The 26,884-nt window shown below is 38.2% G+C and overlaps 1 protein-coding gene across 1 annotated transcript in view; it reads right to left on the reverse strand.

The window, feature by feature from the left end:
• The window catches only part of LOC103122510 (protein mono-ADP-ribosyltransferase PARP14-like), a 79,235-nt gene extending 64,835 nt beyond the window's left edge, over positions 1-14,400 (reverse strand). Inside the window, exons 1-3 of the mRNA XM_007533125.2 lie at positions 14,158-14,400; positions 10,730-10,966; positions 151-605 (exon numbers count right to left, since the gene is read on the reverse strand). Of these exons, the coding sequence (XP_007533187.2) occupies positions 151-605; positions 10,730-10,966; positions 14,158-14,266 (801 nt within the window). The 5' untranslated portion in view covers positions 14,267-14,400. The remainder of the gene's footprint in view (positions 1-150; positions 606-10,729; positions 10,967-14,157) is intronic.
• Positions 14,401-26,884: the final 12,484 nt, after the last annotated feature.

Raw genomic sequence — 26,884 nt, forward strand, 5'->3', positions numbered from 1 at the left:
CACAAGAGAACAATTTTCTGGTGAAATGGGCACTTCTTCATTCGCATGTGGCTGCTCTCTCTCAACTTTTTGACTGGTGGGTCCTATTAAATTTCTGACTTCTTGCACAAAGTTTTGTAACTCGTCTGATTTCCCCACCACATTTAGAACCTTCAGAACTGCATTGAACTCGACAAAAAACCCTCTGTCATGTAAATCATTTTTTATTCTACTCCACACTGTTTTATCCAATTCAAATGAGGTGACTTTGTATCTGGACATGATTTTAGTGAATGCTGTGGAAGTGTCTTTCTGCCAGGTCTGGATTTTGTTTCTCTCTTGACGGAGTAGGGAAGTCACTGGTCTGATGGTAACTTCCCCATAGAATTTGGACCAGGTTAGCTCACAGTGATATTGTCTCATTTCTTCATTTATCTCCTCAATTAGGTGTTTCCTTTTCTGTAAGAACTTCCATACTGGAAGAGCCAATATTTCTTTGAATGGTGCTGGAAGCTTGATATGAGGCTTCTTTCTATACAAGGCAGTGCCCAAAGAAGTATAATATGGAAACACAGAGAGAGGCATATTATTGAGTTCAAGTTTCTTGGTCATGATGTTGTCTAGGACTAAGGAGGAAGAAATAAAAATAAGGATTCCATTTTAATATACTTCACTTGGGAAAGATAAAACTTATCTATAGAAAAAATCCTAAAGCTATGTAACAGTAATGATATGTTATTTAAAATCATCTCTGGTCTCAACATGCTCGGATACAATTGTGTATGCGTTAGCACTGTACAGGTACCTCTTGTATAATGGAATGATCCAAGAATGATCATTTGGCATTGAGATTCTGCTAAGCAAATTATATCTCCTCCCCTAACATATTACCAGCACCACATAAGGAAAATAGAGGTGAGTTTAGTTACAAGCCCAGGGGTAACATTTGACACTGATATAAAGAAAATTTATGTCAAAAGATTATGTCATCTATTTATATACCAATTCTGACACCATCTCCCTAGGTAATACCTTTGACCCACCAGCATGTTAGCTGTTAGGCTCAGACAAAAATTAGTAAAGCCATGCGCCCTTGGAATATACCTAAAATAGACCTAACTTTTTCCAAAATATTAACCCCAAATCTCATCTGCTATATTCTTGCCTTTAGGTTCCAGATTATTAAACAACTTGTTCTGGTTTATATCTTAATGCTTTTTCAGACACCAAGTTGCAGATTTTACCATGACACCAGTCTGACTCCCCTGGGGCAGACGAACTCACCAATGTACCCTGGAACCCCATCTCTCCAGATCCCTGCCCCACTAGGCAAAGACAGAAACATCCTGGGAGTATGGATTGCCAACACCCATATCCAGTGAGGAGGCAATTACAGAAGCTAGACCTTCCTCCTTTTGTACCCCATAATGATCCTGGGTCCATACTCCCAGAGAGATAAAGTATAGGAAAGCTTCCAGTGGAGGGGATGAGATGCAGAATTCTGGTGGTGGGAAATGTGTGGAATTTTACCCCTCTTATCCTGTGGTTTTGTTAATACATTTTCTTTTATAAATAAATTAAATTTTAAAATATTATGTCATCTAAAGTCATGTTATAAGTTTTTTCTGTATAATAACAAAATTTAGTCTTCATATATTATTTATACGCCACTCATGCCTTTAAAGGAAAAAAAGAGGAAAAAGAATGATTATTGGGAGTCAGTGGTAGCGCAGTGGGTTAAGTGCACATGGGGCAAAGTGCAAGGACTGGCATAAGGATCCCGGTTCGAGCTCCCTGGCCCTCCACCTGCAGGGGAGTCAAAAATGGAGGAGGAGATATTAAAACAGATGAGGTAGAGATTCAAAAGAATATTATGGACACCGGTATAAAACCAAATTTGACAACTTAGAAGAAATGGACACATTCTTAGAGTCATACCCACTACCAACCTTGACACAAGAGGAAGTAGATAAACTTAACAGGCCAATCACTAGTAAAGAAATTGAAACAGTGATAAAAAGCCTACCGAAGAACAAAAGCCCGGGTTCTGATGACTAATGAATTTTATAAAACATTCAAAGAAGAATACCCATCCTTCTCAAACTCCTCCAGAAAATAAAAGGGAACACTCCCAAATGCATTCTATGAGGCTAATATCACCCTGATCCCCAAAGCAGGAAAGGACCCCACCCAAAAGGTAAGCTGTAGACCTATATCCCTGATGAATATCAATGCAAAGATCCTCAACAAAATCTTGGCTAATCGAATACAACAACATATTAAGAGAATAATCCACCAAGATCAAGTGGGATTCATCCCTGAGAAACAGGAATGGTTCAACATCCATAAGTCAATAATAGTAATAATAGTAATCCACTATATCAGCAAAAGGAAAGATAAAAATCACATGATTCTATCAATCAATGCAGAAAAAGCATAAGACAAGGTACAACACCCATTTATGATAAAGGCCCTCGAGAAACTGGGAGTGGAAGGAAAATTCCTTAACATAATAAAGGCTATATATGATAAACCCACAGCTAAAGTCATAGTCAATGGGGAAAAATTGAAAGCTTTTCCCCTAAAATTGGGAACTAGACAAGGGTGCCCACTCTCACCATTTTTATTCAACATGGTCCTAGAAGTCCTTGCCATAGCAATCAGACAAGAAATATATAACAAAAGAATCCAAATTAGAAAATTATTTGCAGGTGATATGTTGGTATACCTAGAAGACCCAAGAAACTACTGGAAAATCATCAATAAATTCAGTAAAGTAGCACACTAAAAAATCAATACCCATAAATCTGTGGCATTTCTTTATGCAAAAGATAGGTCAGAAGAAACGAAACTGAAGGAAGCAATACCATTCACAATTAAACCCAAGAATATCAAATATCTAGGAATAAATCTAACAAATGATATACAGGACCTTTTCAAGGAAAACTATAAGACACTATTAAAAGAAATAGAGGATGACAAAAAGAAATGGAAGAACATCCCCTGTTCATGGACTGGAAGAATAAATATCATTTAAATGGCAATTTTGTCAAAAGCAATCTACAGATTCAATGCAGTCCCTATTAAAATCCCAATGATATATTTCAAGAAAATTGAACAGATCATTCAAAAATTTGTGTGGAACTCTAAAACACCACGAATAGCAAAACACTCCTAAGGAAAAATAAGAAAAATGGAGGGATCACAATACCCAACTTTAGGTTATACAACAAAGCAGTAGTAATAAAAACAGTGTGGTACTGGAACAAAAATGATGATATGGACCAATGGAATAGGATAGACAGCTCAGAACATAATCCATACATATATAGACACCTCATATATGACAAAGGGGCCAAATCTGCCCATTGGGGAAAAGAAAGTCTCTTTAGCAAATGGTGTTGGCAGAATCGGACAGCCACATGTGGAAAAATGAAACTAGAGCAACAATTAACACCATACACCAAAATTAACTCAAAATGGATCAAAGATCTGGATATCAGACCTGAAAGTATAAAATACATAGAAGGACATATTGGTGTTCATAGCCGCATTATCCACAATAGCAAAAAATTGGAAGCAACCAAACTGTCCCTCCACAGATGACTGGTTAAAAAATGCATGGGACATATACTCAATGGAATACTACTCAGCAATAAAAAAGATGATTTTACTTCCCAACAACAAAAGTCCTGGACCAGATGGCTTCACAAACGAATTCTACAAAACTTTCAGGAAACAGTTAATACCCATACTTCTTAAGCTATTCCATAAGATTGAAGAAACAGGAATACTCCCTCCCACCTTTTATGAAGCCAACATCACTCTGATACCAAAAGCTGATAGGGACAGAACAAAAAAGGAAAACTACAGACCAATATCTCTGATGAACATAGATGCCAAAATATTAAACAAGATCTTGGCCAACCGGATACAGCAACACATCAAAAAGATTGTTTATCATGATCAAGTGGGATTCATCCCAGGAATGCAAGGCTGGTTCAACATCCATAAGTCAATCAATGTCATTCACCATATCAATAAAAGCAAAGTCAAAAACCACATGATTATCTCAATAGATGCAGAGAAAACCTTTGACAAAATCCAACACCCATTCATGCTCAAAACTCTACAAAAAAAGGGAATAGATGGGAAATTCCTCAAGATAGTGGAGTCTATATATAGCAAACCTACAGCCAACATCATACTCAATGGACAGAAGCTGAAAGCATTCCCCCTCAGATCGGGGACTAGACAGGGCTGTCCACTGTCACCGTTCCTCTTCAACATAGTATTGGAAGTTCTTGCCATAGCAATCAGGCAAGAGAAAGAAATCAAAGGAATACAGATTGGAAGGGAAGAAGTCAAACTCTCACTATTTGCAGATGATATGATAGTATACATAGAAAGACCTAAAGAATCCAGTAGAAAATTACTGGAAGTTATTAGGCAATATAGCAAGGTATCAGGCTACAAAATCAATGTACAAAAATCAGTGGCATTTCTTTATGCAAACACTAAATCTGAAGAAGAAGACATCCAGAAATCATACACATTTACTGTTTCAGCAAAATCAATCAAATACCTAGGAATAAAGTTGACAAAAAAAGTGAAAGACTTGTATGCTGAAAACTATGAGTCGCTACTCAAGGAAATAGAAACTGATACCAAGAAATGGAAAGACATCCCATGCTCATGGATTGGAAGAATAAATATCATCAAAATGAATATTCTCCCCAGAGCCATATACAAATTTAATGCAATACCCATCAAAGTTCCACCAAGCTTCATTAAGAGAATAGAACAAACATTACAATCACTTATCTGGAACCTGAAAACACCTAGAATTGCCAAAACCATCTTGACGGAAAGAAACAGAAATGGAGGCATCACACTCCCAGACCTTAAACTATATTATAAAGCCATCATCATCAAAACAGCATGGTACTGGAACAAAAATAGGCACACAGACCAGTGGAACAGAATTGAAAGCCCAGAAGTAAATCCCAACACCTATGGGCATCTAATCTTTGATAAGGGGGCCCAAAGGATTAAATGGAAAAAGGAGGCTCTCTTCAATAAATGGTGCTGGGAAAACTGGGTTGTAACATGCAGAAGAATGAAATTGAACCACTTAATCTCACCGGAAACAAAAGTCAACTCCAAATGGATCAAAGACCTAGATGTCAGACCAGAAACAATAAAATACTTAGAGGAAAACATTGGTAAAACACTTTCCCACCTACACCTCAAGGACATCTTTGATGAATCAAACCCAATTGCAAGGAAGACTAAAGCAGAAACAAACCAATGGGACTACATCAAATTGAAAGCTTCTGCACATCCAAAGAAACTATTAAACAAACAGAGAGACCCCTCACAGAATGGGAGAAGATCTTCACATGCCATACATCAGACAAGAAACTAATCACCAAAATATATAAAGAGCTCAGCAAACTTAGCACCAAAAAAGCAAATGACCCCATCCAAAAATGGGCAGAGGATATGAACAAAACATTCACCTCAGAGGAGATCCAAAAGGCTAACAAACATATGAAAAACTGCTCTAGGTCACTGATTGTCAGAGAAATGCAAATTAAGACAACACTAAGATACCACCTCACTCCTGTAAGAATGGCATACATCAAAAAGGACAGCAGCAACAAATGCTGGAGAGGCTGTGGGGACAGAGGAACCCTTTTACATTGCTGGTGGGAATGTAAATTGGCCCAGCCTCTGTGGAGAGCAGTCTGGAAAACTCTCAGAAGGCTAGACATGGACCTTCCATATGATCCAGTAATTCCTCTCCTGGGGTTATACCCCAAGGACTCCATAACACCCAACCAAAAAGAGGTGTATACTCCTATGTTCATAGCAGCAAAATTCATAATAGCTAAAACCTGGAAGCAACCCAGGTGCCCAACAACAGATGAGTGGCTGAGAAAGCTGTGGTATATATACACAATGGAATACTATGCAGCTATCAAAAACAATGAACCCACCTTCTCTGACCCATCTTGGACAGAGCTAGAAGGAATTATGTTAAGTGAACTAAGTCAGAAAGATAAAGATGAGTATGGGATGATCCCACTCATCAACAGAAGTTGAGTAAGAAGATCTGAAAGGGAAACTAAAAGCAGGACCTGATCAAATTACAGCAGGAACCTCACATCTCCACTATAGAGCCCCTACTTCCCCCAGTCCTGGAACCCTTGGACAGGGCCCACTTTCCCGTATGCATCTCCCAATCCAAACCAAATAATATTGCATCTGCCGATCACAACCTAACCAACGCAACGATTGCCACCTCAACATGCTTCACCTCAGACTGTGTCCAGAGACTTCATGTGTGGAATGACAACCCTTCAGCTTCATTACTCCGGTGAGACCTTTCCTTTTATAGTACACTCTAATTTCATCTCAGGTAGTTCACTTTCTAACAAAGTCCCATAACCTAGATATAAACCAGTTTCTGTGAGAGAGAGCTTATATGCACACGTATCCATAAACTACTGCAAAATATATACCTGAAAGCAGTAGTACACTAGAGTTTGCAGTGAGTACCTCCCTAATACTTCCTCTCCACTATTCCAAGCTTGGGATCCATGATTGCTCAACAAATTGTTTGGCTTCATATGTTAACTCTCTTTTCAGTCACCAGGTTCCAGATGCCACCAGGATGCTGGCCAGGCTTCCCTGGATTGAAGACCCCACCAATATGTCCTGGAGCTCAGCTTCCCTAGAGACACGCCTTACTAGGGAAAGAGAGAGGCAGACTGGGAGTATGGACCGACCAGTCAACGCCCATGTTCAGCGGGGAAGCAATTACAGAAGCCAGACCTTCTACCTTCTGCAACCCTCAACGACCCTGGGTCCATGCTCCCAGAGGGCTAGAGAATGGGAAAGCTATCATGGGAGGGGGTGGGTTATGGGGATTGGGTGGTGGGAATTGTGTGGAGTTGTACCCCTCCTACCTTATGTTTTGTTCATTAATCCTTTCTTAAATAAAAAATTTTTAAAAATAGAAAAAAAAAGATGATTTTACATCCTTTGGATTAAATAGATGAAACCTGAGAACATTATGCTTAGTGAAAACATTATACTTAGTGAGAACATTATGCTTAGTGAAATAAGCAAGGAGGTAAAGGAAAACTACAGGATGGTCTCACAGGTGGAATTTAGAGAACTGAACACACATGCATAAACAACCAGACACAACCCATATTTAAACTGAGAAAACTACAGTGGTTAGCTAGGGGGAGAGGGGTAGGCACAGACTTTCGGTGGCGGGAAAGATGTGAAACTCTAGTCCTGTCACTATTTAGTCCTATCAATAGTAATATGACATGTGGGGAGTGGGGTGGACAGTTTTAATATCTCAAGTTCCCAACTGCCTAGACTGAAGCCCCAAGCACAAATACTAGCTTTTGCTAATATTTATCTTAGAGTTGCAAAATAATCAAATTCTGATAAGGGGATTAATTGTTTATGGATCTCTAAAAATGTATCTGAAAATCTAACTCTGCAAACATCTAAATCAACTATAGCTTTAGACCAGACAGGTCAAGAACTTTTGACCTTGTAAGTATTTAAAATACAAAGAGGTTCAGATACCACTAAAAACATTCAAATCATAGTGAAGTCAAGCATACTAATATAGATACTGAACTCCCCAATTAACCTGGCTATAATAATTAATTATTGATATTTTAACTCTCTCTAAGACTACAAGAAACCCCATGCATCCTCTTTAAGACCCACATTTCTCCTAGTCCTGGTACCTCTAGGATATGCCCATACTTCTTGAAATTCCTTTTCTATGATTATTTACCACCATACCAACTTTGTCAGCTTCAACCAAATCGCTACTGGTGCTGCCAACCCACATTATGCTGCTACTGAAATCCTACTGTGGACTGCAACCAGAGATACCAGCCTGAGAAGTCGAACTTGCAGCTCTTCAAATCTGGTGAGACCTTTCCTAACACATGGGACTACCTATATCCAAGTTAGATGGCACACCATTTAACTAAGTAACAGATGATGGATTAGGCTAGGGTTTAGGGTAATGGATATAGGTGTACACCTATCCATAAACAAGGGACAATCATATACAACTCAAAGTGCTGAGACAGACACAAAAGCTGGAAACTAAGCTGTGTTTCTCTCCTCTCCTCACCAGGTCAACTAAGAATACCAAAGGAGGTCATCTGGAACTGCAACAAAGCATAACTAGAATGACTTCAGGAACCCACCAAATCACCGGTGAGTACAAATACATGTGGCTCATGGACAGAGAAGAGTCTAGAGAAAGACTAAGTGGCTGGTAACAGTCTGGCAGCTTACCAGTTCAGAAACCACCTCCAGTCTGTTTCACCAACAAAAAGACGGCTGAAGGGAGGAGAGGACTCCCCTATGACTCACCAAATGCAATTGTGAGTTTCCATTGCTACTGCCCTCCAGAAGCTGGAGCCGCGGGGTGAGGCCCTGTCCTGAATCCCAACTTCCCCAGAGCTCTGTCCCACTAGGGAAAGAGAGAGACAGGCTGGGAGTATGGATCGACCTGTCAATGCCTGTGTTCAGTGGGGAAGCAATTACAGAAGCCAGACCTTCCACCTTCTGCATTATGGAATGACCCTGGGTCCATACTCCCAAAGGGTTAAAGAATAGGAAAGCTAGGAGGGGAATGGAGGGGATACGGAGGTCTGATGGTGGGAATTGTGCCAAGTTGTACCCCTCTTATCCTATAGTTTTGTCAATGTTTCCTTTTTATAAATAAAAAATTTAAAATTTTTTTTTAAATTTAAAAAAAGAATAGGAAAGCTATCAGGGGAGGGGATGGGATACAGAGTTCTGGTGGTGGGAACTGTGTAGAGTTGTACCCCTCTTATCCTATGATTTTGTCAGTGTTTCCTTTTTATAAAAAAAAAACTTGTCTGTGACTAGCTTCTAGAGTAAGAAACAGGATGAATGAAAAATATGTGTCTTCAGAGGCCCACACCTATAGCATCCACTGGCTTATATGGCTTCAAATATGTGCTGAGTCTGTGTACTACAGTGGGCAAACACAAGTCATGAGCATTGTATGTCAAGCACTGTTTAACAGGTATACTTTCATTTAGTCCTCACATCTTTCCTCTTAGGTAAGTAGTATTATGAGATCCATTTTAAAGATAAGAAAGCAGAGTCTTCGGTGAAAAAAAAAAACACAACTTTCCTGGAGCCATGTGATAGCACAGTGGGTTAAATGCACATGGCACAAAGCTCAAGGACTGGCATAAGGATCCTGGTTCAAGCCCCTGGCTTCCCACCTGCAGGGGGGGTCACTTCACAAGCAGTGAGGCAGGTCTGCAGGTGTCTATCTTTCTCTCCTGCCTCAGTCTTCCTCTCCTGTCTCGATTTCTTTCTGTCCTATCCAACAACAACAATGGTAACAAAATGGAAAAAAATAGCCTCCAGGAGCAGTGGATTTGTAGTGCAGGCACTGAGCCCCAGCAATAACCTTGAAAAAAAAAAAAAACTTTCCAGGCTCACAGTGTTCATATGTACCAAAACTAGTATCTGACCTGAAAACGATCATAAATGTCAACTTGATATGCTGTATATTCCAAATTGTCTCCTCTTCTGTATATAAAGAGTAATTATATCTAAGCATATAGTTATTGTAAAACTTCAATGAAACACTGGCAAAAAACACAGGAAAAGATATCATATTCAATAGGTGTTTCATAAGTTTCCTTCCTTAGTATTTGTGAATCAAGTCTTGTGAAATTGAGCCATGAAATACCAAGAAAAGAATGTAGTTGATTTTTCTCAAGTAAAATATAATATCTCTAGATAATTTCTGGTTTTATTCAATTTTATCTACACTATTCCTTGTTATCTCACTCCACATAGTGAAATAGCCAATAATATGTGGTCTGTAAGGTGGCACAGTGGTAAGCACAGGACTCTTAAGTATGAACTCCTGAGTTCATCCCTCAGAATCTCATATACCAGAGTGATGCTCTACTTCTTTCTCTGTCTTATTAATAAAGAAACCAACATTACAAATTTCATAGGCAAATTAATATGATAGATGTACAGGAGACTAAAGGAAAGATGCTAATATTTGTAGATCTTTGATGCCACAAGATGTTATTTTTTTTATTAAACTTAGACATGCATACGTAAAACTTACCTAATGTGCTACTAAACTTCCTGTGCCACTTCTCTGTGCAACTATTACAGTTTCTACAAAGAATTATTACTACTTTTTTTTATAGTTCATTTGCTTTCATGGGTGAAACTGTCTGGTTGTTATCTGTCTCCTCTTTGTTTATTTCACTTAGCATAATCACATTCACTTCCTTTTGTTTGTCCAGAACAATGCATTATAAGCTTTTCTAATTGTACAGTGGTATTTCATTGAATATATACCCCAAACCTTTATTCATTTGTCTATTTATGGGCATTTAGGCTACTTCCATATTTTGGCTATTGTGAATATGCAACTGTGAACATGTCTATGATATATCTTTTCAAATTAATGTGTTCATGTCCTTTGAATAACTGTTTTCAGAAATAAGCTTTAAAGTTTGAACTTCACACTCCTTAAGTGTCATATACTTGGTGAAGAGAAATATAAATTCAAATGAAACAAATGGAAAAAATGAAATATATCAGAATCTTACTGAAACCCACCAAGCTCTGCTAAAATAGGAGAGAGTATGCTAGGAAATATGTATACAGTCAGGCTGATCAACATTACCTTTTTTGTCAAAAAATTCAACCAAAGCTGAACTCTCATCAGGAAAACATTCAACATTTACAACTCTTCCCCATCCATTCTGAGGATTTTCAAAGAAAATTTTTAGATGATGTTCATCTACACTAGGTGGCAGGTTTTCAACCCTGATTGTTTTTGTCATTTCCAGAAGTCTTGCAGACAACGTCAGCTGCTTCACTCTCGAGTCCTTGGCACAATCATCCACAAATTTCATGACATCTACAAATAATATAAATGAATGAATGTGAACATTATGGTTGAAGCTTGTCAATGTTAAGTGAGATGAAGTGGAACAAAGAACTCATATTTTAGATATAAGATGCCAGTTTCTATATGAGAAATTGCATGCCTAAACTTTATTGAATGATGCATATATAAATGGATTGCCTAAATTACTGTCCTTATCTGTGTCCCTGCATCTAGACACAGACCTCTGCAAGCCTCCTTGATTGACCCTTTAATGCTTCTCTACAAGTTTTCTCCCTTACCTCCTTTCTCACTTGCTTCCCTAGTCTGCTCCCCATAACCTGCTTGCGGGAGTTAGTTTTTTTAAATTGTTTTTTAATTTATTTTCCCTTTTGGTGCCCTTGCTGTTTTTTTATTGTTGTTGTAGTTATTTTTTTTGTTGTTATTGATGTCGTCATTGTTAGGACAGAGAGAGGTGGAGAGAGGAGGGGAAAACAGCAAAAGGAGAGAAAGATAGATACCTACAGACCTGCTTCACCGCCTGTGAAGCGACTCCTCTGCAGGTGGGGAGCTGGGGGCTTGAACTGGAATCCTTACGCTGGTCCTGGAGCTTCATACCAGGTGCTCTTAACCCACTGCCACTATTGCCCTATTCCCGCAGGAGTTCATTTTATCTTTTTTTTTAAATTTTGTAACATTTTTATTAGTGACTGAATAATGATTTACAAGATTATAAGGTAATATGGGTATAGTTCTAGAGCAATTTCACCCTCACAGCTCTGTTCTCTATCAAAGTATTCCTGATAGGGTTTTTTGTATTTTTTTTCAGATATTTTAAACTTTTAATCAGGAAAATGAGATGAAAAAGCATGCACCAGAGAAACACATGGGACTTTCTAGTAAAAATGGCTGACCCCATCTGGAAGTTGATGGCTGTTTGGCCCACTAGGTCCTGTTCTGCTTTAGATATTAATGCTTTTCAGTCACCAAGTTGCAGATGATACCATGACACCAAGCAGATTTACCTGGGCAGACGACAATATGTCCTAGAACCCCCACCTCTCCAGAGCCCTGTATCACTAGGAAAAGATAGAAATGGTGGGGTGGGGGGAACCTGGATTGACCGGCTCAACCACCATGTCCAGTGAAGAAGCAATTACAGAAGCCAAACCTTATACCTTCTGCATCCCATAATGATCCTGGGTCCACACTCCATGAGGGATAAAAAATAGGAAAGCTTCCAAAAGGGGGACAGCTGGTAGCAGGTTAAGTGCATGTGGCATGAAGCGCAAGGACCAGCTCAATTATCCCAGTTCGAGCCTCAACTCCCCCCTTGCATGGGGTTAATTTCACAAGTGGTAAAGGAGGTCTGCTCTCCCGTCTCTGTCTTCCCCTCCTCTCAATTTTTCTCTGTCCCATGCAACAACAGCAATAACAACAGCAATAAACAACAGTACAAAATGGGGAAAAAATAACCTCCAGGAGCAGTGGATTCATAGTGCAGGCACCGTGTGAGCCCCAGCAATAAACCTGGAGGCAAAAAAAATAAATAAATAAAGGAACGCTTCCAATGGAGGAGATGGAATATGGAACTCTGGCAGTGGGAATTGTACCCCTCTTATCCTATGGTTTTGTTGAACATTATTAAATCAATTTAAAAAATAATACTGTATCATTTGGGACAAACAGATGAATTTAGAGGTGATTATGCTTATTTAAATCAGTAAAAGGATGAAAGACAGCTACCAGATGGTTTCACTTATATGTGGAATCTAAAGATCTGATTTACATGAACTTACCAAAAAAAAAAATTCAATCAAGCAAGCAAACTGTCAGACTTATTGAAACTATGGTAGCTATCTTTGGGTGGTAGGAGAGTGGGGATATGGGACTTTGGTGGTAGGTGTGGTATAGAACTATGCACTGTAATCTTACAATCTTGTAACAAACTAAAAATGTTTAATAACAAAGCAAATGAATATCTGTTTTGGAAACATGTAGTGATAATGTGTATACTGAAAATCAGGCATAGGTCCCCAGAGAAAATGATCTGGGTTTTGAAGGATAAAGAGATATTTACCAGACAGATAAGGGGAAGAAACATTTGAGGCAGAAAAATGCAGTGGCATGAAGCATCATAGTGCTTTTGTAATCTGATCATCTAGTGCTGCTAGAATATAAATGTCAAAGAAGGGAGCAGGCATAGGTTGTACCCATGTGTCAACAACTGTCCTGTACATCATTATTTCCCCCCAATAAAATAGAAACATGGAGAGACTAGAGAGGACAAGTCACCTGTGGGGTCCCTTTCTTTTCATTTCCCAAGCCTGCTGATCTCAAATAGGGCAGAAACTTCTCTTTTGATTCATTTACATATGAGCTCACAGGAGCAGGAACCTGGCATCATTCATCTAATTTGTAGAGTAAGGTTTCTTGAAGTCAAATTCAGTTCTTCCATTTACTATTTCATTCTTGTCTCCTCCCCTAATCTTTAGGAGTAATAACAGTGACTACAAGACTACTAGTAAGAAAAAATAGACGTATATCAAGAATGCAGCCTAGATAAAATCTTTTTTTTTTTTTTTAAATGTGGTCCGGGAGGTGGCACAGTGGTAAAGCTTTGGCCTCTCAAGCATGAGGTCCCGAGTTCGATCCCCGGCAGCACATGTGCCAGAGTGATGTCTGGTTCTCTCTCTACTATCTTTCTCATAAATAAATAAAATCTTTTAAAAAAAAAAAAGAATGCAGCCTAGAACATAATTTACATTAAAACTATGCAAGTATTGTTATTATTACCATGATCTTTCAAGGGGTCTAATTTGCTAACTCAGATCACTATTAACTTCTTCAAATATATAACAAAGGTAAATACTAACTCTTCTATCTGAGATCACTTTTGCAATCTTAAGCTTTAAATCTTTGTTACCAGGTGATATTTCCCCTTCACCTCCTCTCAAACAAACATATACAGGACTCCTGTAATTTCAGTCTGTTAAATACACCATAATTGGGTTTCAAAACAAAATTACTTTTCTCTCATTTGGAAAAACATATAGTACCTTGTTATTTTCTCTTACCAATTTCTAAATGAGTCACACTTTCAGAGGCATTCCCTCAGCAGAATGACTCATATCCCAAGGATGATATATAGAGTGCTCACTTTAGCCGATATATCAGTAAAGCTGATATACAGAAAACTATCATGAAATATCACTTGGTCTTACCCATATATTTTTTAAATTTAACCACAGCAACACCAAAATCTCGTATTACTTCTACTTCAAAGTCATCACTGGAGAGGCAACTTATGTTTTTCACTAACAAAGTTAACATATCATCAGTCACATCATCCTTGAGATTTTCAAAAGCAACCAAAGAGGAAAGACTTCCACATTTGTCTAGAGTATCTTCCACTTCTTCTGATCTCCTGTTGACACATAGTGTTGCATCTAGTTCTTCTGATACATCTAATTTTTAGGAGAGAAAGTAGAATCAGATGTTATGTTCATCTACCACAGTCTAGAAAAGATAATTCTTTAAGACACTGACTTCTTTCCTTCTCAACCTTTTTTCTTGTTGAGATTCAAAGAAATCTTTGAAGGCTATTCCCCTAATTTAATCAAAAATAAAATGTAGTTAACTATTATTATTAAGTTCAGTTTATTATACTCTTTTCTGCTTTGCTTTTCTGGGAAAACCACTTTATCTTTCAAATCACTTGAAATCAATTTTAACTAACTACCACATTAAAGATTTTCAGTATAGCTTCTCAAAAATATGGGGAATGCTTGTTTATTCTTATATTTCTTGGACATGGTGTGTGGTTCATAATTACATAACTGCTTGCTGAATTAAAACTTCTAGGACCAGTGGAAAAAAGTGAGGATAGTCGATGGTACCTATATGTGGTATCATGTACACACTATACTCTGAATACGAGTAAGTTCCTCTCACTGCAGAGGGAAATGGGTACTTGCAGTGAGTAATACACACAGAAGGTGAAACAGCTTAGAGGATTATTGCTTTCCATCAAACTCACTGATTGGCTGTCACCTCAGTCAGAACATTACAATTTATTGGTTATCAAAGTGACTTTCAGGTATACATATAGTCAGCCTATCTGTGTTTGTTCAATGAAGTATGATGAACATGATTAACTCTTTCTACATTATGTAATTAACTGTTCTATTGGGACCCTTGTTATGATCAAGGAGCTAAATGTGGAGAGGCTGCACATAAAATGTTAGACAAAGAACATACATATTTTCTGATGAAGGCACACAAAAAAGAAATGTTTTTATTATGATAATGTAAAAGATTTATGCTTGATATATTCATTTTGTGGTTTTTTTTCAGATGGCATTTTCCAGAGTTGCTACAGTAAAATTCCTTTATTAGAGTTCATGTGATTAAAGAAACATGGGTTGAGAAAGGGAATCCCATTTGCATTCCTGACCAATACAAATCTTCTGTATAGGAATCTCCATTCTTCCTAAAAATACCTAGGAAGCCATATATCAAATATAGTGGAGGCATAGGAGGTCATGCAGTGGATAAAGCATCAGACCATAGGCATGAGGTCCTGAGTTCAATGACTGACATAATATGTGCCAGAATGATGCTCCCTCTTTATCTCTATTCTTTCACACCCTCACAAATAACTTAAATTTATAAAATATAATGATATAAAAGATGGAAGGAGCTGGGATGCTCCTTCCAGGAATGCAAAAGCAACAGTATGATATGATGTGGACTCCCCTAACCCTATGTTGACCACACTTCTTCTTCTTCTAGCGTTTGCCCTTCTTCTGTAGCCAGTCAACAGCGTCAGGTTGAGCCTGATGTAAAGTTCAAGACCTCCTTTGAATCTGGAGAGGTGGCAGTCGTTGACTATGCGGTTTGTTATAAAAATTTTATCATCCAGTAAATGCATATGCATGTGCTGAATAAAACATCACACAATCATGCAAATTAAAAATTACATAATTATTAAACAGCAACATAAAATAGTATTTATTGGTACAGATGTGAGAAAACAGGATGGCTTATAGATTGGATGGAAGTTTCATGATCTCAAACCACACTATCACTCTTTAATCATTGGCATTAGACAAGCATCTTAATTATATTATGGGCCCCAGATCAAATTGGGGCCCATAATATAATTAAGGGGTTTATAGCCAATAATATTTATATACCTTTCCCATATTTCCCATATTTGGGAGCTACTCCTTTTCCTGATCTAGTTTTCTAGCCCTTTTTCCAAACATGACATCATCTTCCAAGACAATAACTTGGGTTTGCCTGCATATCAGATGACAGACTCAGGAAAAAACTAGTATAGTCATGGGCCCTTCGGAATATAACTAGAATAGGCCTACTAGCTGCCTTCAAAACAGAAACCCCAAATCTTCATCTGTAATACTCCAACCTTTAGGTTCATGATTAGTCAACAATTTGTTCTACTTTATATCTTAAATCTTTTTTTAGCCACCAGGTTCCAGATGCTACCAGGATGCCAACCTGACTTCCCTGGGCAGACAACCCCACCAATGTGTCCTGGACCTCCGCTTCCCTAGATCCCTGCCTGACTAGGGAAAGAGAGAGACAGGCTGGGAGTATGGATCGACCTGCCAATACCTATGGTCAGCAGGGAAGCAATTACAGAGAGCCAGACCTTCCACCTTCTACACTCCATAATGGCCCTGGGTCCATACTCCCAGAGGGTTAAAGAATAGGAAAGCTATCAGGGGAGGGGACGTGATATGACATTCTGGTGGTGAGAATTGTGTGGAGTTGTACCCCTCTTACCCTATGGGTTTTTCAGTCTTTCCTTTTTAAATAAAATTTTTTTAAAAAGAAAGTAACTAAGATAGACTAAGTAAACAGAAAGATCTTTTCTAAAATGTAGGTTTATAATCCACAATTAGCAGACATTTCATAGATTAAAAAAAAAAAAAGCTTGGTTAACATCTCATTTAGATGCATCACAAATCAAGTCAGGAATATAAGTAAAAGTATAAATAGGAGGCCATGCAGTGGATAAAGCACTGGACCATAGGCATGAGGTCCTGAGTTCAATCACTGAAATAATAATGTGTGATTTGTAACAACCTCAGAGAAAGGAGAAAACTGAATACATATTAAACAGTTACAGACCTTAGGTAGTGATAAATCAATAGTAGATATTGTGAATGACAGGCAGAGTACTGTTGAATGAACTAAATAATTCAGGACATACATCATTTGAATGGGGCGCTTACATGTACAGATGAAAGTAATTAGACCAAGAAATAAAACTACATAAAATTTGAAATTTAAATGACAATATTTACACATTGTAAGACATTTTGCTTCCCTAAGGTTGAACAAGTCAAACACTTTCTCTCCTTTGTTCAACATGCACACAAAAAATTTCCTCCTCTTTCTCTGCATGTTTTGGTCAAGAGCATGCTCCACACCCAGAGCACAGAAGCTGGCTTAGCCACAAGAACAGAAATACATCCTGTCCTTGTTCCTCAATGGCCAGTGGAGCATAAGTGGGCTCTAAGGATCAGATCACACACCTCCCAGGAACTGTTTTGTCTCCCCTCCCTAACACCAACACCAACTATAAGATGTCTCCCAGTCCCCACAAACAGAGCTGCTCCCATCCTCTGATCTGAGCTCTAAAAGTTCAAAGAGCAACCTCACACTTTGTCCTCTGCACAGATGTTAGAGGGTGTAGATGACATAAGCAGAGAATGTGTGTAGTTGATGCAACCTGAAGCTTTCTCAAGCTAAGAAAACCCACCTTTTAAGTCAAAAAAGGAGAAGCACCTCCTTAATACTTTCTTGAATAAAAGTAAGCTGTTGGTTGAAAGAGACCTTACCTGATTTTTGAACATGGCCTTTGGATTCCTGAAACCAAAAAAAAAAAAAAAAGTGACCATTAAGTAGTTACTAATAATTCCCTTAAGAAAGTGTCCCCAGAGCAAGTCTGGAATGTGAAAAGCTATGGTGATGATGCTGGTTCTGCATTTGACATATGTATCAGATCCATTTACTGAACTTAACTCACCAGAATAAGAGAATCTCAAAGAGTAGAAACCTCTATGAATACTAGGTGTTGAAGGTGTGGGGGAATCTCTAAATCAGAAAAGTAAGTAACTGCTGGTGTCTGACCCATATATATGTGTGTGTGTGTGTGTGTGTGTGTGTGTGTGTAAGTATATATATACACATACACACATATATATATATGATTTTTTTAATCAGAGCACTATTCAGCTCTACCTTATAATGATAAGGGGTTTGAACCTGAACTTCGGAGCCTCAGGCATGAGAGTCTCTTTGCATAGCCATTATACTATCTTCTGAGATCAAACAAGATTGGGCATGTTCAGTATGCCGTAGACAACTATTATACTATCTAATGCACTCACTTTATGTTCTTGAGACCCTATATTTGGTCCATGCCCAACATTAAAAAAATGAGAAGTAAATAAATGAATATTATAAATGATGATGTGCACTCTGTTTTGTTTCTTTCACACACAAGCTCACTAAAAAAACATTAAATCATACTCATTTACTAATACTTTCATCTTTAAAGAATTATTTATTTATTGTTTTACTAGGCAGAGACAGAAAAGACAGTTTCTCTGTCACTATTCAATTACTTAATTAGTTAATTAAGTAAGTAAGTAAGCAGAGAAAGGAGAGAAAAAGTTTGTGAAGTTTCCCCTCTTCAGGTAGGGGTTGGAGACTTAAATCCCGGTCCTTGCATATATTCACTCAACTGGGTGAACCACTACCTGATCCCCTTTCCCATTTAACATTTACTGAATATTTTCTATTAATAAGACTATGGCTTGTACTTTCTGGGATCTTCTCTTTAATCCTTACAATCACCCAGGAATCTAAATGTGGATGCTGTTACTATCCCATGTCACAATTGAGCAAATACTTCATATATGTGGTATGAATCATTGTTCCTTTCAAATTATATATAAAGTAAATGCAGCACACTCAAGATCATAAAGCTCCAAGAATAAATGGACCTGAATTTCTTTTCTTTTTTTTTTGTTTTTTGTTTTGTTTTGTTACTGTTTTTTAATTTTATTAGGGGATTAATCATTTATAGTCAACAGTAAATGCAATAGTTTGTACATGCATAAATGCATAACATTTATCAGATTTCCATATAACAATACAATACCCACTAGGTCCTCTGCCATCCTTTTTGGACCACCACCCCAGAATCTTTTACTTTGGTGCAATACACCAGCTCCAGTCCAGATTCTGCTTAGTGTTTTCTCTTCTGATCTTCTTTTTCAACTTCTGTCTGTAACTGAGATCATCCCATATTCATCCTTCTGTTTCTGACTTATTTAACTTAATTAACATTGTTTCTTCAAGCTCCATCCAAGGTGGGCTGAAAATGGTGACATCACCATTTTTAATACCTGAGTAGTATTCCATTGTGTATATATACCACAACTTGCTCAAACACTCATCTGTTCTTGGACACCTGGGTTTTGGCTATTACAAACTTTATTATTAGACTATATTATGACTATAGATAGGTATACACAAATCGTTTTGGATGGATGTGTTTGGTCCCTTAGGGTATATCCCCAGGAGAGAATTTCAGGGTCATAGAGTATGGATCTAAATTTCTATATCACAGTTAAACAAATTTGTCTAAAAGTAGTTTTCTCTCCCTTGTTATTCTGTAGCTATCCTCTCACCAACATCATTCCTTCCACACTGGTAAATTTCTTTTCTCCCTCCAGTCTGACTTCCAGGTATCATTCCATGTGTTTTCCTCACTGGAGCTCCCACACCACACCATGAAGAACACCCCAGCACTTCACTTACATGTGTTGGAATTTCACTCTCAGCAACTTCATTGATTTGTCTGGGTTCTGTGGGCAGTTCTCCAGTCACCTTTAATGATCTTTTCTTTGGCAACACAAACTCATGATTCTCTAACTCCAGAACTCTCTGCCTAACTGAAATGACAACAAAGAAGGCAAAAAGTCAACTGTCAAATAATCTTTATTCACAGTATACTTCTATTATTTCCATGAAATTCATCATCATTATCATCAGTCATACCTGGGTCAGTTTTCTCTGTAGAGGCAGTGTGAATAACTGTGAGTAACTCTTATCTAGAGCAAGTTTCTTTTTCCTTTCTTTCTCTCTTTCTTTCTTTTCATTTTATTGTTGGGAAGAGGCTGGTTAACTGTTTACAGTGCAGTTATTGCCACATAGGTGCAGTTTCTCATCTCCTTGTGAAAGTTCTCTGCAGATACACTCACCCACAACTTAAGTCCTTTTACACCATCATGCAACAATACCCTAAAGTTCCCTTCACCTCGTCTGTCTCTCAAGTCTTTTGTTTTGGTGCAATACACCACATCCAGTCAGAATTTTACTTTGTGTTTTTCCTCTCTGCCTTATTTCTTATTGATTAAGCAATAATTTTTCAGTATTTGTCCTCCTTTCATTTCATGTAGCATGTTGTCTTCAAGGTCTATTCAAGATGGGACAAAGGTGATGATTTTGTCATTTTTAATACTGAGTAGTGAAGATTTCTTTGGCCATCTTCTGGCCAGTGATGCATAGAAGATCCAGGAGAGAAGAGGACAGCATGAAATAAAGGTTCTAAGGAGTTTCTTGGAATAAATAAATAAAGTAAAATAGCAGCAATAACAATAAAATATCTAGGGATAAACCTAACTAAAGAAGTGAAAGACTTACATACTGAAAACTATGAGTCACAAATCAAAGATAAGTAAATGATCCAGAGAGCTGCTTAAAACCTCAGAACTCCTCCTCTCCCCAATAAACTAAAAATATCAAAGGAGATAACCTGGGACCACAAAAAGACAGGATGGGAACTACTTTGAGAACCCACCAAATCACCAGTGAGTGCAAACATGTGAGGCTCATAGACAACGAGAAGCCCGAGGAGAGAATCCTGGGGTGAAAAATTGTATCTACTCCCAAGCCACTGGTAACAGTCTGGCAGTTTGCCAATTGAGGAGCTACCTCCAGTCTTTTTTACCAACAAAAGACTGCAAGGAAAGGAGAGGATTCCCTAAGGCTCACCAAATACAACTGTGAGTCTCTATTGCTACTGCCTCTCAGAGACTGGAGTAGCAGTTGGGAGGGCCAGTGCTGACACTAGGGGGCAGAGAACAGGCCAGGAAACTCAGGAGAAGATCTATGTTCTGGTGGGTTAGAGGTGGGACTGTATAGTGGGAGCTCTTCCACATTGTTCTCCTGATGAATTGTGAGACACAGTGAATAATTGCTGCAGAAGACACAGAATATAAATGGGGATTTGTTTGGGAACTCACAGGGGGAAGTAGTGTTGCCCATTTTGGTTCTGGCCTCAGGCAGAGCAGCTGAATTGATCTCAAGGCTTTGGATCCTCAGGGCATGGGAGCCTCTTTGAATAACCACTGTGTTATCTCTACACCATAATGCTTTATCTCTTGGTCAGGAGTGAGTGATTAAGCTAAAAAATTAATTTATAGGTAAAAAGCCCTCAGGCTCCCATATCCTACAGGGGAAAAAAAAAAAAGCTGAAGAGGCTTTAACAGCCACTGTGCTTCAACTCAGGGACTGAAATAACAGCGTAACAACTGTTAATTTTCACAACTGTGAACTTTTTAAGTACCTTACTTAGACAAAGTCAATCCAGGCAAGAGTGATCAGTATATGAAAAAGTACAGAGAGGAGGACCTTATAACACAGCACATACAATGGTTAAACAAGAAAAAACACTAGAGAAATGAACCAGGAAAAAAAAACTCAGATAAAAACCCCCAAATGTAGAAGCAAGTAAGAATGAGGTCAACATCCAAATGCTAGCCAATGGATCACAAAAAGGGGCAGGAACAGCTAGCTATTCTCATATCCAACATGATAGACATTAAAATAAATAAAATTTTAGAAGATAGGGATTGACATTACTTAATGATCAGAGGATCCACCAATTAAGAGGTCTTAACAATTATTAACATCTATGCACCCAATGAGAAGTCATCTAAATACATCAAACAGCTACTGAAAGAGCTACATCAATATATTAACAGTAACATAGTAATAGTAGGGCACTTCAACACCCCACTCTCACAACTTGACAGATAATCCAGGCAGAAGATCAATAAATAAACAAGGGAGCTAAATGAAAAGATAAACTGGAAGTATTGAACATTTTTAGAGTCACTCACCCCAAGAAACTGAATACAGATTCTATTCAAGTTCTCATGGGTCAGTTCTCAAGGATAGACCACAAAAATAGTGTCAAAAAATTCAAGAGCATTGAAATCATCTGAAGCATCTTCTCAGCCCACAGTGGAACTAAGTTAACAATCATAAAAATATATATATTAAAAGTCCCAAAATGTAAAAACTCAACAGTGCATTACTTAACAACTACTAAGTCAAAGAGAAAATTAAGGGAGATATCAAAATGTTTCAAAAGTTCAATAAAAATGAGGACATGAGCTATCAAAATATTTGGGACACATCTATGGCAGTACTGAGAGGGAAGTTCATAGCCTTACAAGCACACATTAGGACCCAGAAAAAGCTCAAGTAAACAACCTGACTGCACACCTTAATGACTTAGAAGAAGAACAAATGAATCCTAAAGTAACCAGAAGGATTGACATAAATAAAGTTAAGGCAGAAATAATTAACATTGAAAATAAGAAAACCACACAAAAGATCAATGAAAGTAGGGTGGGGGAGACAGCATAATGGTTATGCAAACAGACTTTCATGCCTGAGGCTCCTAAGTCCCAGGTTCAATCCCCCACACCACCATAAGCCTGAGCTCAGCAGTGCTCTGGTGCTTCTCTCTCTCTCCCTCTCTCTCTCTCTCTCTCTCTGCATCTCTCTCAAAAATAAAATTAATAATAAAAAAAGATCAACGAAAGTAAGTGTAGGTTCTTTGAAAGAGTGAACAAAATCGACAAACCTTTAGCCAGACTCACAAAACAAAAAGAAGACACAAATAAATTGGATTCTTAATGAAAGAGGATATATCACAACAGATAACACAGAAATTCAAGATGTCATTCAAAGCTTCTATGAACAACTATATGCCACCAAGCTAGAGAACCTGGAAGAAGGGTGGGGTTGATAGCATAATGCTTATGCAAAGAAACTTTGATGGCTGAGACTCCAACGTCCAAGGTTCAATCCCCCCACTACCACCATAAACCAGAGCAAAGTGGTGCTCTTGTAAAAACAAAACAACAACAACAATATATATATGACTGTTAGAGAACCTGGAAGAAATGGATGAGTTCCTAGATACCTATGAACTTCCAAATTTAAATAAAGAGGAGCTAGAAAATATGAACAGGCCAATCACAAAGAAATTCAAACATATATCAAAAACCTTCCCAAGAATAAAAGTCTAGAACCAGACAGTTTTACAAATGAATTCTACAAAACCTTCAAGGAAGAGTTAATACTTTTTCTTTTAAAAATCTTCCAAAAGATTGAAGACACAGGAATTCTCCCTTCCAGCTTCTATGAAGCCAATGTCACTTTGATACCAAAAGCAGACAGGGACACAACCAAAAAAGAAAACTACAAACTGATATCTCTGATGAACATAGATGCTAAAATATTGAACAAAATTCTAGCCAACCAGATACAGCAGTATATTAAAAAGATTGTTCATCATGATCAAGTGAGCTTTATCCCAGGGATGCGAGGTTGGTTTAATATATGTAAATCAATCAATGTGCTCTACCACATCAGTAAATGTAAGACCAAAAACCACATGGTTATATCAATAGATGCAGAGACAGCATTTAACAAAATCCAACATCCCTTTATGATCAAAACACTACAAAAAATGGAATAGATGGAAAAACTCTCAAAATAGTGGAGTCCATATATAGCAAACCTAAAGTCAACATCATACTCAATGGTGAAAAACTGGAAGCATTTCCCCTCACATCAGGTACTAGACAGGGCTTCCCACTATTATCATTACTATTTTTTTGTCCCCTGACACTCCCCCACCACCATTACTATTAAGTATAGTGTTGGAAGTTCTTGCCATAGCAATCAGGCAGGAGGAAGAAATTAAAGGGATACAGATTAGAAGAGAAGAAGTCAACTTCTCCCTATTTGCAGTTGATATGGTAGTATACATAGGAAAACCTAAAGAATCCAGCAGGAAGCTTTTGGAAATTATCAGGCAACATAGTAAAGTGTCAGGTTACAAAATTAACATACAAAAGTCAGTAGCATTCTTTTATTCAAACACCAATTTGGAAGAAGAAGAAATCCAATTTAGGCCAACTGTTAAAATTCAATCAGACTACCAATTTGAACTTTTAATTGCTTAGACTAAAGAAACATATACTCAGTCTATACATCAAAAAGTCTGAGACATTCAATCCATTTTTCCCCTCTCATATAAATTGAGTAATGATTTGTCAGACTATAAGTTAATAGGAATATATATTAACAGCATTCCCACCACCAATGTCTGTTCCCTTCCCCCCTACACAATCACCCACCCCCACCAATGAAGCTGAACGTCTACTCTCATCCTCCACCCAGAGACTTTTAGTTTGGTGCCATACTCAAAACTCAGTCAGATTCTGTTTTTAATTTCCCTTCTGTTCTTCTGTTTCCCTTCAACTTCTGTTTATGAGTTAGATCATCCCCTACTCATCTTTGTCTTTCTGACTTAGCTCACTTAACATAATTTCACATAGCTCCATCCAAGATGGGTCAGAGAAGGTGGGCTCATTGTTCTTAATAGCTGCTTAGTTTGGCTGTGCTTTTAAGTCTAACTCCTTAACTCCATTTCAAGTGGCCCAGTTCTTAACAAAACCTCAAAGCCTAGATATAGAACAGGGCACATGAGATATGTACAAGTATCCGTACGTTAGGGGGGAAATACATACCTTAAACCAAAATGCACAACAATTTGCAGTGAGTCAATAAATGAAACAAGCAAGTAGAAAGACCTAAAAAGACAGCTTAAAGTACCTAATGAAACAGTTTCTACCTAGCCCTAGATGCCCTCCTCACCTACCTTATAATAACTCGTCCACCAATCACTCCAAAGCTAACCATGTCAGATAACTCCAAAGCTAATCATGTCAGACAAAGTAAGGACTACAAAATCTGAATAAGGACAAGAGACTGGCATAATTTAACATTGACTCTTAGTCACTACCAGGCCACCCCATCATGTGGGGCTCTAGCCAGAGAGCCCTGGGGTTCAAACACAGACATGATGGGCATAGACCTCTAACAGATCCTTCTTGCCATTGTCACTGATCATCTTCATTAGGAACAACACAATGGACCCCTTTGTGGGCCCCCATAGGATCCACATAGGCCCTCAATGTGGATCAATAATGGTAGGGAATATCCCATTCTCTGAAGGGATGTTGGACAACATACTCTACCTACTATCTGATGAAGATGGGTCCCAAAATCAGTACAGCCTGGAATGTTCCTAGCTGTGACCACAGAATGTGAGCACAAACCTACAGTGATGAAGTAGTTACATAGACTCCTGTGCTGAATATGGGCCCCAAATGAAACTGGTGGGGTTTACAGTTAATAATATTGATTTACTTTCCCTATATTTGGGAGCTACTCTCTTTCCATATCCAGCTTTCTAGTCCTTTTTCCAACTATGACACCATCTACCCAGACAATTACTTGAGTCCACCTGAATATTAAGTGTCAGGTGAAGGCAAGGACTAGTGGAGTCATGGGCCCTCTGGAATATACCTAGAACAGGCCTACTCACTTTTTCTAAGACAGAGATGCCAAATCTTCAATTTTTTGCGTTATATTTTAACTCTTTTTCAGCCACCAGGTTCCAGATGATACCATGATGCCAACCTGACTTCCCTGGGAAGAGGACCCCACCATGTGTCTTAGAACCATGCCTCCCCAGATCCCTGCCCCACTAGGGAAAGAGAAAGACAGGCTGGGAGTAGGGTCAACCTGTCAATGTCCATGTTCAGTGGAGAAGCAGCTACAGAAGCCAGGTCTTCCACCTTCTGCACCCCACAATGATCCTGGGTCCATACTCCCAGAGGGATAAATAATAGGGAAGCTATCAAGGGAGGGGATTGGATATCGAGCTCTGGGGGTGAGCACTGTGTGGAAATGTACCCCTCTTATCCTGTAGTATTGTCAATATTTCCATTTTATTAAAAAAATAAATTAAAAATGGAAAAGAAAGATATAAGGCAGAACAAATCATTAAATAATCAGGAATCTAAAGGCAAGAATATTGCAGATGAAGATTTGGGGACTCCATTTTGAAGAGAGCTAGTGGGTCTGTTTTGGGTTTATTCCAGGAGGCCCATGACTTTACTAGATTTTGCCTGAACCTGTCAGCTAGCATGCAGGTGGACCAAAGGTATTCTCTGAGGGTGTGGTGGTGGTGAATTTTTCAACATTCCTTCCCTGGACCTTTGTATGTAGCTCCTTATACCCCTGAATAATGTAACTCTGTAGATACTACAAGTACATATTTATCTGTGGCATAAAACATGGATAGTGGGTGAGTATGTATAATTTCTTCTATGTTCTCAAGGTTTAGTCCATATTACCACTTTTTCAAAAATACTTGTTGTGAAGAAAATAACTGAATGAATTAGAAAAAAAAAATGCCCAGCCAGCCAGAAGCCCACACTTTTTGACTGCTGCTTCTTCTCCTGGTTAGATGTATCTCAACTGAGGTACTCAATGTATCTGTAATGGCTGCCACTCCTGGGAAATGAACATGTGTGACTCAGCTGGCCGGTGAACTCTAAGACTTCTCTACAGCCATAAGCACCCTATACTTTGGCTGATAATTGTTTACCTCATCAGGCTGAACTTATAAATAGTTACTCATGGACTTTAGAATCCTAGCATATTCTTAACCCCTGATTATAAATGCTTATTTTG

The sequence above is a fragment of the Erinaceus europaeus genome, chromosome 9, assembly GCF_950295315.1.
Source record: "Erinaceus europaeus chromosome 9, mEriEur2.1, whole genome shotgun sequence".
Lineage (NCBI taxonomy): Eukaryota > Metazoa > Chordata > Mammalia > Eulipotyphla > Erinaceidae > Erinaceus > Erinaceus europaeus.